The sequence below is a fragment of the Pediculus humanus genome, genomic scaffold, assembly GCF_000006295.1.
Source record: "Pediculus humanus corporis 1103172108186 genomic scaffold, whole genome shotgun sequence".
NCBI lineage: Eukaryota > Metazoa > Arthropoda > Insecta > Psocodea > Pediculidae > Pediculus > Pediculus humanus.
This window is the reverse complement of record NW_002987756.1, coordinates 106,650-124,528: the sequence shown is the minus strand read 5'-3', so window position 1 is coordinate 124,528 and position 17,879 is coordinate 106,650. Positions and strand designations below refer to the sequence as shown.

The following is a 17,879-nucleotide window of genomic DNA, read 5'->3' as shown; positions in this document are numbered from 1 at the left end:
GCGGCATTTTTTAAAAATCACACACATCCGGGGTGGAGAATTCCCACAGGGCCCCGGAAAAAATGATTTCTTTTTATTTTTTTTTTTTAACAATTCGGTTAAGTAACAATAATAATAATAATAATAATAACGGTTTTGTTCGTCTTTTGGGATTCGCGCCCTTGTTAAAAAAAAAAAATTGTAAAAAGAAATATGTGCCCCTCGGGGTGGTGATGATTTCAAATTCGACAAAAGAATTTTCCCACTTGTTCACATGGTTGAGGATTCATTTCTTTTTTTTTTACCGAACCACATGTCCGTTTATCTCTCTCTCTCTCTCTCACTCTCTCTCTCTCTCTCTCTCTCTCTCTCTCTAGACAATAATTCAAATTTAATTTTCTTTTATTTATTTTATTATTAATAAAAAAAGAAAAGAAGAGTCCTTATTCATTTTTTTTGTTTTTATTTTTTTTTAAGTATATGAATTATAATAATAATAATAATAATAATTGGATCGCATTTGATCGAATCCATTTGGGAAAATATCACGATGATAATGATGATGATGATAATGATGATTTTTCCAGTTGGGAGGCCAATAATTCTGTCGTTTGAAAACTAATAAAATACAAGTCATTAACATTTCAATATAAACATAAAACTTACAGTAGAATTCCATAAACAAGACTGTAAATTAATTCAAGTTTTTTTCTTCTTTTTTTTTCACGAATTCGATTATTAGAAAGAGAGAGAGAGAGAGAGAGTGAAGAGAGAAAAAGAGAGAGAGAAAGAAAGAAAGAATTTTGTGTTTATTATTATTTATAAAAATCTACTTTTACTGGAACCGAACCGTCTACGAATTTTATTTCTTTTTTTTTATTATTATTATCATTTCAAAACAGGTGATGATGACGATAATAATAATAAAATTTGTTACATATTTAAAAAAAAAAAAAAAACTTTGAAAAAATTTTTTTTTATTATATTCGTTACCGAAGATAAAAAGAAGGCGGTGAAATTTATTTACTCTATGGTTTTTTTTATTTCTTACGATTATTATTATGATGACGACGACGACGACGGTTGAAAAAAATTTATTTTTTTTATTTTTGTAAATTGTTTTTATCGCGTATATATATATTTTTTTAAATAATAATAATGATGATGATGATGATGATTTTATTCGCCAACTCATTTACAAAACGATAAAATTATATTAAAAAAAAAAATGTCTTTATTGGTTTGAAAAAATTTTATTTTATTTTTATGTCTCATTGAAAGTTTATTATGTCGTCCGATTATTATTTTAATGACGAAAAAATATTATCAGGTTGTTGTTGTTGTTGTTTGTCGTAAATATATTATTTATAACGAATTACTACCGTTTGTTTTATTTCGAATGAAAATTTATGGGGGATAAAATCAATGAGTAAAAAATTAATTTTGCGAACTTAAAATGAGATACGATCATTGTCTCTCTCTCTCTCTCTCTTTCTCTCTCTCTCTCTCTCTCTCTCTCTCTCTCTCTCTCTTATCACGTTATGGACTTTGTGTCGGCGTTTAAAATGAGACTTTTTTTTTTTTTTGCCACATTGACGAAAAGGATGATGGGTTCCCACGAGGTACGGTTCAAATGACACACACACAGTTCATATGGCCCCCACATATAAGAAAGTTTTTGACTTTTGCCCCGTTCGATTCCCTGGATTCGTGCAAACTCATCGCCATAAATCATTTTATTTTTCAAATTTGATTTTTTTTTCCTTCATATCCTCCTCTCTCTTCCCCTCCCCTACTCCCCCTCCCGACATGTTTAATCTTTCTTTTAAAAAAAAATATTCGTGTCAGATAATAATAACCGATAAATTTTTTTATTTCAAAAAAAAAAATCGATCATCGATTTATTGATTTTTTAAATTAAATAATAAGATTTAGAAAAAAAAAATTTCCCCGAAATTTAATTTAAATCAAAGGAAAAAAAGGAAAAAAAAGGAAAAAAAAAATGAAACGTGAATAAATAATTATCAAGATAATCACGATCAATAATAAAAATGGCGGATTACAAAAACTCGACGTATACAATTTCCTTTTTTAAAATTATTATTATTTATTTGTTTAAATTAATTCAACGATTCATTGCTTTATATCACCTCTCTCCCTCTCTCCCCCTCCACCTCCTCTTTTGTATAAAAACGACCGAATTAATAATAATAATAATAATAACAAACTTCGAATAAATTAATGTACCTACACTAACTCATTCACTCACTCACACAAAAACGTGAATTGATGAAAATTAAAAAAAAAAAAAAAAAAAAAAAAAAAAAAGTTGACAATTATTCTACTTTTCGGTCACGATTCTGGAACTGGAGAATCATGGAATTTTTTTTTTTTTTTGTCCATTCTTCAACCGAGGGTGATGCTTTGCACAAAAGATGACCTCAATGATTCCAAACACGAGCCTCCTCCTCCATCTTATCTCGAGTGTGTGAAAAAAAAATTTCTTTTTTTTTTCTCCATTAATCGGGTTTTTAAAAAAAAATTATTATTATTATTATTTGTCATCCGCCATATTGTTTTTTTTTTTTTTAATAAAACCTAATTTAATTTTGTAAAAAAAAAATGGAAAACAAAAAAAAGAAAATTAGTTTGCGTTCATTAACACTTACCAATGAACTTTTTCTCTTAAGAAGATAATAATAAAAATTTTTAACTCTCTCTCTCTCTCTCTCTCCCTCTTCTCCCCTCTCTCACTCCCTCCCCACGTGATGATGATAATGATAATGATTATAATAATAATAAATTTTTAATATTATATTCAAAAGAGAGAGAAAATCGTTTACAGGTAGAGCGATACAATCATTAAGAAAGAGAGAGAGAGAGAGAGAGAGAGAGGGAGAGTAAAAGAGAGAGAGAGAGAGAGAGACTGGAGAATGATTGATTGTACGACTGGACCATTAGCGTTTGCAAAACAAAGTGTTGATGATTTAAAAAAAACCTTCTGGAGTGAAACAAATTTTTTTTTTCTTCTCTTCTTATTGTTAAAAAATCATTTCAATTTTCAAAAAAAAAAAAAATTAAACCGCCGCCATTTTGAATTTTTCACATTTCGAATCGTAAAAATGAATAATAATAATAATAATAATAATTTTTTTTTACTACGTATAATTATCATCATTTTTATATATTCAAAATAACGTCAGTTTTTTTTTTTTTTGAAAAAAAATTACGTAATTAATTATACGAAACGTTCGTGCACGCGTCTAAGCATAATAATAATGATAATAATAATAATAATAATAATAATAATAATAATAATAATAATAATAATAATAATAATAATAATAATAATAATAATAATAATAATAATTTTTTGTGTTTTGTTTTTTTTTCGGTTAACGAATAAAAACGTGAATTAATTATATTTTTTTAAAACCGTCGAATGATTCCTTTGGGGGGGAAAACGAAAAAAACGGTGGTGCCAACTTAAAATTTTTTTTCCCTTTTTTTAACGATTCATTTATTGATTGATTGATTGATTGATTGATTAATTGTTTTAACGAACCCGATGTTAAAATGCGTCCATTAAAATTGTTTACTTTTTTTTTTTCTTTAATACTTTATTTCTCCAGACAAATATGGAAAAATTTCACAAATAATAATAATAATAAAAATTAATTTAATCGACGATTGACTAACCTTAACCGACTAAAACTTTAATAATAATGATGATAATAATAATAATGTTGAGTCGCCTTATGTTAAAATGTACGGAGAATTTTTTTTCGAACGGTTTTTTTTTTGTAAAAATTAAAGGACAGTTGGTAGCACTTGAACAAAAAAAACGGTTTTTTTTCTTTCTCGATAATAATACAAACAACAATGATAAATAATAATGATAATAATTAATAAGTAAAAAAAAAATGAGGGCGTTATAGATTCGTAATAAAAAATGAGAAGGTGATGCCACTCAAAGGAGAAAAAGAGAATCGGAAGATGATGATGATGATGATTTAACGGGCCCTTCGGGATTTTCGAAAACGTGTTTCGACAAATTGATTTGTCGATGGTTAAATGGTAAATCGTGACTCTGAATTTTAGTTAGGAATACCAAAAAAAACAGATCAACCTGTTAATTATTTATTTCCGGTTGGTACTCGTGTGTGTCATTCGGATCCACCACCACCACCACCATCACCACCACCACCACCACCACCATCACCATCACCACCATCGCCACCATCACCATCACCATCATTATGACACGTTCGTCCGTCCTTGATCTCGTTTATTCAGTTTATTATTATTATTATTATTATGAATTCCCGGTTTATATCATAGAATTTCCTGTTTTTTGGATCCACTACTATCTGCATCCGTTATTATTATCAATCGTACTCGTTCGTATTGCAATAAGAACATCATCATCACCATCATCATCTTTTAAAAATTACGAGGATAACAAAATATTTCGTTTCGCGTCCTCGAAACCGACTCCATTTTGTTTTTTTTATACGTATAAATATATTTTTAATTGTGAATATATAAATTAAGTGGAATAAATTCAAAGGAAAAATCATTTAATTAATTACTTCTCCAACTTTTTTCGAATTTTTCAAGGTCGCCACCATAACAAAAAAAAAAAAAAAACTTGAAAAATATCCATGTTTGTGTCTAATTTTTTTTATCTAAAAAAAAAAAAAATTATCTGGAAAAGATTTTTTTATAGTAAAAAAAAAAAAAAAGATGATTTCGTTAAACAAATTAGCAAAACTAGTTTTCATCTTCTTCCCCGACATTTTTTTCTTCTTCCACTTCTTCTTTAGCTGGTATTCTTTGGTATGCGCTGCAAAGAAATTTTTTTTTTTTTTTCAAAACGAGAATCTTCTCACGACCTGAAATTCTTCTTGTCGATTACTTTTTTTTTTTTTTTCGGTGGGCTGACTGACACTACGATCGGATTTTATTATTATTATTATTATCATCATCATCATCATCATTATTATTATTTTAATAACAAAAAAAAATTTAAATTTTTTTTAAAAGAAAGAAAGTTTTTTTTAAATTAATTAATTAATTAATAATTTTTTTTTTTTTTTTTTTTTTTTTTTTTTTTTTACGGAAAAGTTAATGCCCCGACAAAAAATCTTTTACGGATTTTGTTTGTTTGTTCGAAAAACAAAGGAAAGTATTATTTATAATACTCGTTAATTATAAAGTGAATTAAAAAATTTTTTTTTTTTTGTTTAAAATGGTTTCGTGTCGATTTTGATTGACAGATCACGGAGAGTTTACAGGAATCGATAATTTCCCTCCAGAATTCATGAGTAATTATTATTATTATTATGTTTAAAAAAAATCAGATCGAAATTGTTGTGTCGATGGATGAAATGTTTTTTTTTTTCTAAAATAATAATAATAATTGGTTTACTTAAAAGGCGGAGTTTTAGACGTAAAAAGAGAGAGGGGGAGAGAGTGAGAGTGAGAGAGAGACGTTTTAATGTTTTTTATCAAATGTTGACTGGAATCGAAATGAAGGAATCATGGAAAAATTTTAAGATTATCAATAAGGAAGAATTTAATAATAATAATAATAATAATAAATAATGTATGAGGTTTAAAAGGGCAGCAGTTTAAGGGACGATGGTCGACGTGAAGGGCCTCTCTTCTTCGTGGGTGTGTTGAAAAAAAAAAAAAAAAACTTTCTGCCACGAATGTTTTTTTATTTAAGCGTTAAATCCGTGCATCTATTGCAACTGATGGTAAGATTGCGTGACTTGTTGCTCTTTGACCTTTACACTCTGTATCAGTGTGTGTGTGTGTGTGAATGAACTAAAAAAATAAAAAAACTTACTCGTAACAACTATTAACACCGATAAGTTCTAACGAATTTCTCCTTTTTTTTTTTTATTGTTTCTACGTTTCTCTCGGACCTTCCTCTCCCCTCTCCCTCCCCTACCCTTACCCCCCACAAAAAACAAAACGATGGAAGAAATAAACCGGAAGTGTATCATCATCATCATCATTTAATAAATAATAATTTTGGTAGGTTTTTTTTTTGTAAAACGAGGTTTATCAAAGGTTTATTTTGTGTACGTGCGTGTGCGTGTGCGTGTGTGTACGTGCGTGTGCGTGTTTATACGTTCGGATGTTCTACACTTCAACTGTCATTTAAGAAAAAAAAAAAAACAGCAAAGTCATTACGTTCTTCACTTTTGAAGAGTTTCACGTTTGACGTGTAAAAACAATGCCTGAATTTTTATTTCCTTTCCTATTATTATTATTATTATTATTATTTATTTATCTGGTTCGATATTTAAATTGGAACCCTTCCCCCCCTCCTCCTCCTCTTCCTTTTCTCATCACGCACGCCTCCAGATTTTTTTTTTTGGTAAATAATTAAAGTCGACAATAAAATTAATTAATTAATATTTGAAAATGTGAATAAATTAATGATGGCGTCGTACGTTTGTTTTTCTTCTTCTTCTTCTTCTTCTAAACCATTCAATGATGCGCATTAACGAATCAATTACATTATTATTATTATTATTAAAACTTGTTTTGTGCAGAATAATAATAATAGTACGTAAATGCGACGGGGGGTTTTGATAGGAGGAGGCGATGGATTTAATGTAAGAATCAATGCTAATTGGACGATATCATTTTACATTGTTTATCATTTTGTTGCTTCCACGATGAATATTCCAAGCGTTTGTACACGTTAAAAAAGTTTGTGTGTTTGTACGTGTGTGTTTGTGTCTGTTCAAACAACCACGTACGTACGTACGTGTAGACTCTAATAAAAAAAACAAATGCAAACATAAAAAAAACCGTCTGGACCATTTTACGAGAGATAAAAATAAAATTTATTTTATTTACACGACAATTTTTTTTTTTTTTTTTTTTTATTCCAGAGATCTTTTACTTTGATTCTTCAAGCAGTGGATTTTAATAATTACACATTACAAGGTAAATTTTTTTTTTTTAACTTAAATAAAATTTCGATTCATTCGAAAATGGGATTCATTTGTAAAAAAAAAAAAAAAAAATTTTTTCTTCCAGCATCCAACGAGATAATTGAAGAAACAAATTTTTCTGGAATAATTGATCCAAGTGTCGAATGGCATTTGCTTAATCATCCTGGACAAACGGCTCAACTCACGTACAGGATCCGAGTTCAATGCGATATTTATCATTTTAATCAAACCTGTACGAAATTTTGCAAACCACGTGATGATAATTTCGGTCATTATATTTGTGATAGAAATGGTGATAAGAAATGTATCGAAGGTTGGAAAGGTCCTAATTGCGATATCGGTGAGTACAATAATATATCCGCCGCCATTTTTTATTCTCTTCCCCCCTACTTTCGTGTGATAATAATAATAATAATTTTTTTTCTTTTTACTTTCAGCCGTTTGTAAATCCGGATGTCATCCACTCCATGGAAAATGTGATCAACCCGGAGATTGCGAGTAAGTTTTCTCTCTCTCTCTCTCTCTATCTCTCTTTCTCTCTTTCTCTCTCATTATTAAATTTAATTTCCTCTCTCTTTTTTTTTATTTCGGTGTTTTTTATTCTCATTAAAAAAATAAAAACAAATCAAATTCGATACAGTTTTCGTGTATTTCGAGAGAAAAATTTCTCTCTCACTCTCTCTTCATGATTCCATCATAATTCTTTTATATAATGACGTCATTAAAATCTAATTATTTATATTTGTCGTTAATAAACTATTTATTAATCCTTAATAATATATATTTTATTAAAAAAAAAAAAAAAAACTCACGGATAAATTCTTTTGACACGTTTTTTTTAAAAATATAAATCAAGTGTAAAGTTTACGATAAATCAAAACTTATTTTTTTTTTTTTTTTATTTATTTAAAATAAATAAATAAATAATGATGATTATGATAAACTTTGGTGAATGAACAAAAATTGTTTTTATTATTATTATTATTAATATATTTAAATTATAAAAAACACAGGAAAAGGAGAAGGGGGAGTAGGAGGAGCGGATAAAAAAAAACCACTCGTCCCTATACACTCTGTGGGCACTCTCGAGTGTTTTTTTTTTTTTTTTCTGACCTGGAATGTTATTCCAACTAATAGTCTAGGAGTTGTTGTCCTAAGTATTATTTGTTCATCAAACAAAGAATTTTTATATAAAAAACTGCCAAAGAGAGGCAAACAGGCAACAAACAGGCAACAAACAGGCTCAATTGATGTAGATCCAACCAGGTAGCTGTGTATACATTAAGTTATTTTTTCCTCAATTAAACGAACAAAGTTTCATCATTTAAAAAAAAAAAATAAGTAAGACGAGTCGGGTTTTTTATTATTATTATTATTAATAATAAAAAAACATAAAATTTTTATTATTATTAATAAAAAAAAAATAATTGACATAATTAGTTTTCGTATTTAAAATTTTTTAAAATGTCTCCCTCCTCCTCCTCTTCGTTTGTTTTTTATAAAACTCGCTTTTGCGAAAAAAAACATTTTAATATTTAATAAAAATATGTCGTCTGCTTAAATCACATAATCACAGAACAAAATGTTTTATAATCGGCCACACACGCACTTTACGTAATAATAATAATTTATTTTATTAACGGTTTAAAAAACAAAATGGCGGTAAAACAATAAAATTAATAAATTTGAATTTTTTTTTTTTTTTTAAAGTTGTCGTCTTGGATGGAGAGGAGAATTTTGCGATCAGTGTTCACCTTATCCAGGATGTAAACATGGATATTGTAACGGAACGCCTTGGCAATGCATATGCGATACAAATTGGGGTGGAATTTTATGCGATCAAGGTAACGCACAATTATTATTATTATTATTTTTCCTCCAGGGAAAACCCCTGGAAAGAAAAATTAAAAAAAAAAATAATTAAACGATTGAAAACACGTTAAAATAATAATAAAAAAAAAAATTCGTGAATTCGATGCAAACGTTTCGATGATAATAATAATAAATAATCAACGGTCGCCATTTTTGTTTGTTTGTTTGTTTGTTTCCACCCCCGGGCGGCCGTTTCGTGATTAATTTTATAATTAATTTTTTTTAAATTAATTAAATCGTGCAAAAAAAAAAAATTATTTTCGTCGTGACGTGATTTATTATTATTATTATTATTATTATTATTATTATTATTGCGCGACACGTGATATCGAAAAAAAATCGAGATATTTCGAGATGGGGGAAAGGGGGGAGGGGGAAAACGAGATGACATAAATCGTGAAATTTTTTTTTTTTTTATAAATCAATCGGATAAAAAAAATGTTGCGGTGGTAGTTTTTTTTTTTTTATTTCATCCCCTTCGGATTTATTTTTAAATAATAAAGAAAAAAGGGAGGAAGAGGGAGGGAGATGTGTTTCAAGGTTAAAGTTGTTCAATTAATTCCCTTGCGACAAATCCTCTTCCTCCTCTTCCTCCTCCAGGGACAGGAATCTGGAATAATCGGATTAATATAATCACACACACACACGGAGGCTTAACACTTGTTACGCGTTTTTTATGCGTACGTTTAGGGGCCCCTTTCGAGTTTTTTTTTTATTTTCAAAAGGAGAATGAGGGAGAGAAGAGGGGGGGGTGAAAAAAGGTTTTTGTGTTTTCAATGGGTTATTAAATCCTTTTCGAGATTTAACGTCCCTTTCTCTCTCTCTTTCTCTCTGTTGTACTACTAACTGTCATTTTTTTTTTTATTACAACTACTTATAATATTTAAATGCGTCACCGTCGACCTAGGGGAGGGAATGGATGGAGGAGAGAGGGGTGGGGAGGGAAAGGAAAAATGTCACGTCATCATTAATGATGAAAAAAAAAAAATTCTTTAACGCTATGAAGATTTTGGTACGTGCGAGAGAGCGAGAGGTTTGCAAGATGTCTACCCCACTCTCCCTTTTTTCACCTCTTATGCACCCCCCCTCGTTCATCACCATCATCATCATCATCATTCATCATTCAATCGTCACCTGTGAACTTTACAAGCAGTAAAATTTTTTTTTTTTGTACATTTCCTTCCTACAGGAGAAAGAAAATAAGTCGTTAATAAACGGTCACGTTTTTTAATAAAATGTTTTGTGTGTGTGTGTGTAGGCACGTCACGAAAATCTCGCAAACGATTATTATTATTATTATTATTATTGATTTATTGATTTTTTTTTTGTTAATTTTCAAGCAGACGACGACCATAGAGGAGATTCGTATAACATTTTTTTTTTTAAATTTTCTGTCTGGATTTTTAAAAAAAAAAAATTTTTTTGTTTTTAGATCTCAATTATTGCGGAACGCATGAACCATGTTTGAATGGTGGTACGTGTGAAAACACGGCACCCGATCAATACCTATGTACCTGTTCTGAAGGTTTTTCCGGTGCCAATTGTGAAATTGTAGATAATCCATGTGCAACGAGTCCTTGCGGTAATGGTGGAACATGTCAAGAACTTGGTTTAAATGGACAATTTTCGTGTACCTGTGCACCAGGTTGGACGGGTCAAACATGCAGAATCAGTAAGTTCTGGTACCTTTTTCTCTTTTTTTTTAATTTTATTTGGGGCGGAGTTGAAATTTTTTTTTTTAAATTAAACGAGGGGTTGTGGGAGGTATATATCAATTTATTTCAAAAAAGGAAACAAAGGTAAAAAAAAGGAAAAAAGGAAAATATAATGTTGTTTGTTAGATTGAAAATGATCTCTCAAATCTAAATCACGCTTCCGAATCAGGTTTTTTCGTTTCTCGAAAAAATAATAATAATAATAATAAAATTCGTGTTTTATAAATTATTATTTTTTATCCGATATAATAAATTGCAAAAAATCGAATTAATAATAATAATAATAAAAGTCACGCGCGGAGCTCAACAACAAAACATAAAGTTTTTAACAACAATTTATGTTTTTTTCTGACTCGCAAAAAAAAAAAAAAATTTTCTTCCGGCGGAAATGAATTTTATTAAAACTTTTCTTTCTTCTTCCCCCCCCCCTCGTGAATAATAATAATAATGATAAAATTTTATTTGTTTTAAACGAAACGTTATTATTAATTTTTTTGCAAAATTTATAAAAATTGTTATCATCATCATCAGATTAACCAAACCTTCGTGATTTTCTCTCTCTCTCTCTCTTTTCATAAAAACTCCAACGGTTAAAATTTTTTTTTGTGATAAACTACCAAAAAGAAGTCAATTTACCCTCCTTACCTTCCCACCCAATGAAAAAGAATTCAATATGTTATTAAACAGAAGAATTTAAAAGATGTTATGAAAGATTTTTTATGAGAAAAAGAGAAGAAAAAGGAGGAGGAGATGAAGGTGGATGATGGAAACACACAAGAAGGAAAGCCAACAACCACAACAACAACAACAACCACAGTTAATCAAAAAAATTTAAAGCTTATGGTATATAAAAAAAAAAAAAAAGTAGTTTCACTAACGTTCGAAAACCTGCAATTATACCAAATCAAATGTCACGATTACCACTAAATCATTTTAAAAAAAGTGGCGGATACATCCGTGTAGAAAAAGGATGAAATATGGCGGTGGCGGTGATGGTAACGGTGGTGGTGGTGGTTGTGGTGGTGTTGTACCTATACCTATATCTTTAAAAATTTTGAAATAGAGCTTCTTAATCTAAATTTTTTTTAAAAAAAAGGCGTTTGTGTTTTTTTTTTTTTTTTGACTTCCACGCCCGCAAAACTTAATTACAAAAATGACGGGGGAGAGGGAGGGAGGAGGGAAGAGGGAGGGAAAAATTATATAAATAAAATTGAAAATTTTTAAAAAAAAGAATCTCAAACATGAGAAAGTTAATTACCTCGTTTTTCTCTCTCTCTCTCTCTCTTTCGATATATTAGTTAATTATACCCGTTGAATTAAAATAAATAAAAAAAGTTTTTTTTTCTAACAAACGACAAAAAAAAAATAACAAAAGAACAACCGAATCCGATACTGATGATGATGATGATAATAATGATGATGGGAAAAGAAGGAAAAAAGGAAAATTAATTGACTTTTTTTTTCGGGGGGGTTAACAATTCGAATTTTATACGATAATATTGAATTTATATAGATTATTTAAAAAAAAAAAAACGATGGGTTTTTAATTAAATGACGGGTTGCGACCCCCCTCCCTCCCTGCTTCTTAATCCGTTCCCCCCTTGAGGAAAATCCAATAACAACAACAACAACAACGACAACAACAAAATTTTTATTCTCACTTAAATTATTAAATGACGTTTATGACGTTTTACACTCATTATAAAAATTACATAAAAAAATTTTACAACGTAATTATTATTATTAGGAGGAAGGAAAAAAAAAAAAAAAACGTGGCAGGAGATTTTTAAACGTTTTCCTACTCCTCCACCTCCCCCCGCGTGTTTTAACGAATGATAATTAATTTGTATTGCAAAAAAAAAAAAAAAAATTTTTTTCTCTCTTCTATTCTTTCGTGTATTTCTCTCTCTCTTCCCCCCCCCCCTATCTCTCTCTCTTTGTCTTTTTTTTGCAACCCGTTTCGAATCCATTTAATAATAATAATTTAAAATTATTATTATTATTATTATTTTTTAAAAAAATTAACTTTAAATCGTTTTTTATTTTTTTGCCAGATCCCTTTAATTAAATTTAAAAAAAATTTTTTTTTTACGAACTATAATTTAAAGGGTGAATAAAGAAAAAGGGTTTAAGGGTTGTTAAGATTCGACCCTGTCGTGTTAAATTTGCGTTTTTTTTTTTTTCATTTGAATTTTTTTATGAAAAAAATTTAAAAGAACGAAAAAAGTTTTCTCTCTCTCGTACCCGATCGTGATTAATTTTATTTTTTTTTTAAATTTAATTCGAATAAAAAAAAAAAGAAAATTTATTATATATAAATACCTAAATACGGTACTGATGGTCAGGAGGAAACGCTTAAGATACCTTCTCGAAAATCCAATTAATTTAAACCTAAAGAAAATAATAGGTTACGAACCAACCTGGACATGCTTCTGTCTTGTAAAAAAATGGGAAAAGTAAAAAGACTTTTGCATCAAATGTTATTTAAATTACACATCAGGTTCTTTTTAAAAGAAAGTTTTTTAAAAAGAAAAGGTATTCGAAGGAGCTTAACACACACACATTGGTGTGTGTGTGTGTGCAATTTGATTTTTTTCGGCTCGAAATAATTGTCCAATTTTTTTTTTTTATTTTTATAATAGAAAAAATAATAATGCCTTAATTTTATGAGAGTATGCGTTGTTAATACCTGACTCGTACCTTATTCTATTGAATCGTATCTGGGAAAATTTTTATACAAAAAAAAAAAACCAGCAAATAAAGAACGAACGTGTTGTTGTTTTTTTTTTTTTTTGTTTCTTTTCGCTTTTTTATTTCTCTCCTTATTATTATTATTATTTTATTATTATTTGTTATCGATAATAAAACCGTTAAAATTTGTTTAAATAATTTTTTTTTTTTGGATGAAAATTACAAAAAAAAATTTTTTTAAATAAGTGAAGAAAATATGTGAGATCATTTCTTCTTCTTCTTGTTTAATATTTCGGGTTAAAGAAAGAAAGGAACGTGAGAAAGAGAGAGAGAGAAATGCCGACTTTGAAGGGAGAACAATGAAATAAACAAAAAAAAAAAAAGGTTGAATGAGAAAATTTTTCTGGTTGGGAAACGAAAAAAAAAAAAAAAAATTTCATGTCATTCTCTTCGACAGTAATGATGACTGTCGCTTGTCTTTCTGAAATTTTTGTCTGAACATTTAAGTGGATGAATAGACGTGGAAATAATTTGGTTTCTTTTCTTTTTTTCTAAATAGATATAGACGAATGCGAATCGTCACCTTGTTTAAATGGTGGAACTTGCGTTGATCTCGTTGATAAATTTCAATGTAGTTGTCCATCGGGATGGGAAGGATATGCCTGTCACATAGGTACCGTCACGTCAAAATATATAAAAAAATGTTTGTTTGTCTGTAACGATCTTTTAAAAATTTTTTTATTGTTTTTAAGATGTCGACGAATGTAAAAACAATCCATGCACGAATGCCGTATCGTGTCAGAATCTTATCGGTGATTACCAATGCAAGTGTCAGAAAGGATGGTCGGGTAAAAATTGCGAACATAACATAAACGATTGCGTAGGACAATGTCAACACGGTGCCACGTGTATCGATTTGGTATCGGATTATCATTGCGCTTGCATGCCTGGATATACCGGAAGAGATTGTGCCACGGATATTGACGAATGCGAAAGTAATCCTTGTCAAAATGGCGGAGAATGCGTGGATTTAGTTGATGGTTTTCGATGTATTTGTCCCCTGGGTTTCAGCGGTACTCAGTGTCAGGTGATTATTTTCTTTTTAGGGAACATAATCGTGTTGTACGTATTTTAATTTTCTTTTTGTTGTTGTCAATAGATCGACAGAGATCATTGCACTCCAAATCCATGTGAAAACAAAGCTCCTTGTTTTAATACTCAATCCGATTACTATTGTCGATGTCCCGATAGTTGGATCGGGAAAAACTGCAGTACGCCTCGTGTTAAGTGCAAGACTCAACCTTGTAACGGTACGTCGAACATTATTTTAAAATTTTCCAATCGGACATAAATAATAATAATCGTTCCTTTTGAATTTTTTAGTATTTGACGGTTGCGCTTTACCCGTCGCATCGAGAAATATCAGCAAAGGTTTTGCTTCGAAAGCCAGAGTTTGTGGTGGTCATGGAAGATGTGTCGGACAAAGTGAAGGAGGTTTTCATTGCGTTTGCGATTCCGGTTATACCGGAAAGTATTGCCACGAAAGTAAGTGCCTCTCTACTGAAATTTTTCTTCTCTCCATATTTGTTCGAAACGCAAACAAAAATTTTAAAATTTCAGATATAAATGATTGCACCATGAATCCATGTCTTAATGGGGGTACGTGCGTGGATAAAATCCATTCGTTTCAATGCATTTGTGAAGAAGGATGGGAAGGGGAAATTTGTTCGATAGGTAATAAATTATTTATATATATATATATAATTCCGACATCTAGCGGTTAATTTTGTAACCATTTTAAAAGGAAAAAATTTCCTTTGCGATTGTAAGTTGTCGTTTCAGTTTCAAATTTAATTTTTTTAATTGTTCGTAGATAAAAACGAATGTCAACCGAATCCTTGTAAAAATAATGGAAGTTGCACGGATGCCATTGCCGATTATTTGTGCACGTGTCAAAATGGATGGAAAGGAAGAACGTGTAATTTGAGAGATAGTCATTGCGACAGGCACACATGTAAAAACGGTGGCACTTGTCAAGACTTGGGCACCACATACATGTGCTTGTGTCCTCCAGACTGGGAAGGAACAACGTGTCATATAGGTAAAGATAAAAAAAAAAACTGATTCGATTTACTTTTTCCAATTTTTTGATTGGAAAAAATTTTTCAAATATTTTTATTTTTATTTTAAGCTAAAAACAACGCTTGCAAATCATATCCGTGTCAAAATGGCGGTACTTGCCTCAACACCGGAAATCATTATACATGTATTTGTAAAGAAGGATACGAAGGACAAAATTGTCAACATGATGTTGATGATTGCTCAACGCAACCTTGTCTTAATGGTGGTCGCTGCATAGATGGTGTCAATTGGTTTTTATGTGAATGCGCACCTGGATTTGCAGGACCCGATTGCCGTATGAATGTCAACGAATGCGCTTCCGAACCTTGTGCTCACGGATCAACTTGTATCGATTCCATTGGTGAATTTAAATGTAAATGTCCGCCGGGAAGAACAGGTTCAAGATGTGAAATTCGTACGTATTATCCACCCTCCTGAGATTAAACCGTTGAACCTGTAAAAAAAAATTTAAAAATCAATTAAATAAATTTCAGTGGAAGAATTAGCTTATGCGAGAGGTTCTTGCTTCTGGGAAGGACAATACTACGCGGATAATTCCACTTGGATGAGTGCTTGCAATACTTGCATGTGCACTTCAGGTGTCGCATTTTGCACTCAGGTTTGGTGCGGACTCGGAAACTGTCTCGCTCCTGTACAAAGATCTCGCGACGCAACGAATTGCAACACGAATCAAGTATGCGTACCTTCTTCGAGGGAATCTTGTTTGAGCCCGGTTTGTGCTCCTTGGGGTGAATGTAGAGATTTGGAGAGCAATCGTCGCGTCGGGCCACCATCTTTTCCGGCACCCGTGACTTGTTGGCCAAATCAAGCAATATTAAGTAATACCTGTGCTAGACTTACTCTAGTCGTAGAAAAATCAAGATTAAACACGGGGGTGACAACAGAAACATTGTGCATCGACTTGAGACGCCTTGTTGTTGCCAATCAAGCACTCATGAGAAAAAAAGACGCTTTAGTTATCCTTTGTGATCTCAAACAAGATTATAACGATACCATCGAAGTAACAGTGGTGAGTATATCCTCCACCAATTACAACCAAAACTATCTTTTCAAAACATTCCATTCACGTCTTCTTGTTTTTTCGTTCAGTTCCTCTCGAAACAAAATTCAATTCAAGAACAAAGAGTGTCAGAAGCGGTTAGAATTCTCGGAGAATCCATTAGCAGAAAAGCTACAGCACTTTCCCTATCGGCTATAGTCGAAGTAAAAGTTGAAACTGCACTAGTGAGCGAAGACAAACAAGGAAATGGGTATCTGATAGCACTTGTTTGCGTCGTCGTCATTCTCGTTGCCGCAGCAGCCTTAGCATCGCTATTTTACTGGCACCAATTGCGAAGAGACGTTGTTTCCTTGAGTTCCGGAGCACTCACGGATTCATGCAGTAGAAATCACGATGATGAAAAATCAAACAATTTACAAAACGAAGAAAATTTAAGAAGGTACACGAATCCTTTGAGAGAAGAAAGCATCAACACGATCGGTGGAAGTCTTGCTAATTTAGGAAGTTTGAGAAATTCAAAAGGATTCATGATGAAACCTTCCGTGAGCGCCATAGATTTGGTAACCTATTATCATCATTATCACTTTTAAAAAAAACCCCCCCCAAAAATTTCTAATATTATTATTATTATTATTACTTTCAGACACCCAAAGTAAGTTTGGTACGTCCCATGTCGTCTTTGGGTGCATCCGCATCAAGTTCGGAAATGTTAGAAATGATAACGGAAAACGATTTGAAATCCGATAATAAAGAAGGATTAAAAGGTTCGTGTGAAAAATTAAAAGAAAAAATGCTGTTGGAAGAAAGGTTGACGGCTGCGGAAAAATTAACCCTCGAAGAAAGGTTGGGACAACTCGCAACTTCGAGTACTCACAGATCGAGTCAGATACTCCTTTACAAACCCCAAAACACGGATGTTAGAAACAACACGGCTGGAACGTTTGAAGATTCATCGAGTCATAAAGACTTTTCTAAAAGTATAATAAATTTAAAAAATTCCGGGTCTAGTACCGTATCAAGGACGTTACAACAACCTACCCCCCAAGTTGATCGCGGAGGGCCGCCCCCCGTTGATATATTAACAATACTTGTTTAGTTCGCAATAAAAAAAAAAAAAAATTTAATAATAATGAGTGTGTATGATGATATAAACGACGATAGATAAATAAATAAAATCGCGAGTGATAATCGAAAATTTATTATTATTATTATCGTGTACAAATGAAAATAGTGACGTTTTATTATTATTATTATTTTTAAATTAATTTTTTTTTTTTTTTTAAATTTGAGTTTTTTTTTGTTTTGGAGCACATTTGAAAAAATCGACCGTAAAAATCCGACACAGGTAAAAAAAAAAAAAAAAAAAACGTGGCAGTAGAAAACAGAAAAAAAAAATTTTTTTTTATTATATATTTATTATAAAAGTTCCTGTCGTACGTGAACGAATTCGCCATTTTTTTTTCTTTTTTTTTTTTTTGAACTTGTGCCTTTTTATTAAAAAAA

At 30.7% G+C, this 17,879-nt stretch overlaps 1 protein-coding gene across 1 annotated transcript; it reads left to right on the top strand.

The window, feature by feature from the left end:
* Positions 1-6,995: 6,995 nt before the first annotated feature.
* Positions 6,996-17,472, top strand: Phum_PHUM419360 (Jagged-2 precursor, putative; the record flags this gene model as incomplete). The annotated part of the gene is made up of 14 exons (XM_002429031.1): positions 6,996-7,296; positions 7,394-7,454; positions 8,667-8,800; positions 10,261-10,500; positions 13,794-13,907; positions 13,987-14,321; positions 14,394-14,544; positions 14,618-14,779; positions 14,855-14,968; positions 15,108-15,335; positions 15,426-15,770; positions 15,850-16,385; positions 16,466-16,936; positions 17,020-17,472. 14 exons carry the CDS (start codon positions 6,996-6,998, stop codon positions 17,470-17,472), a joined length of 3,645 nt encoding a protein of 1,214 aa, XP_002429076.1.
* Positions 17,473-17,879: the final 407 nt, after the last annotated feature.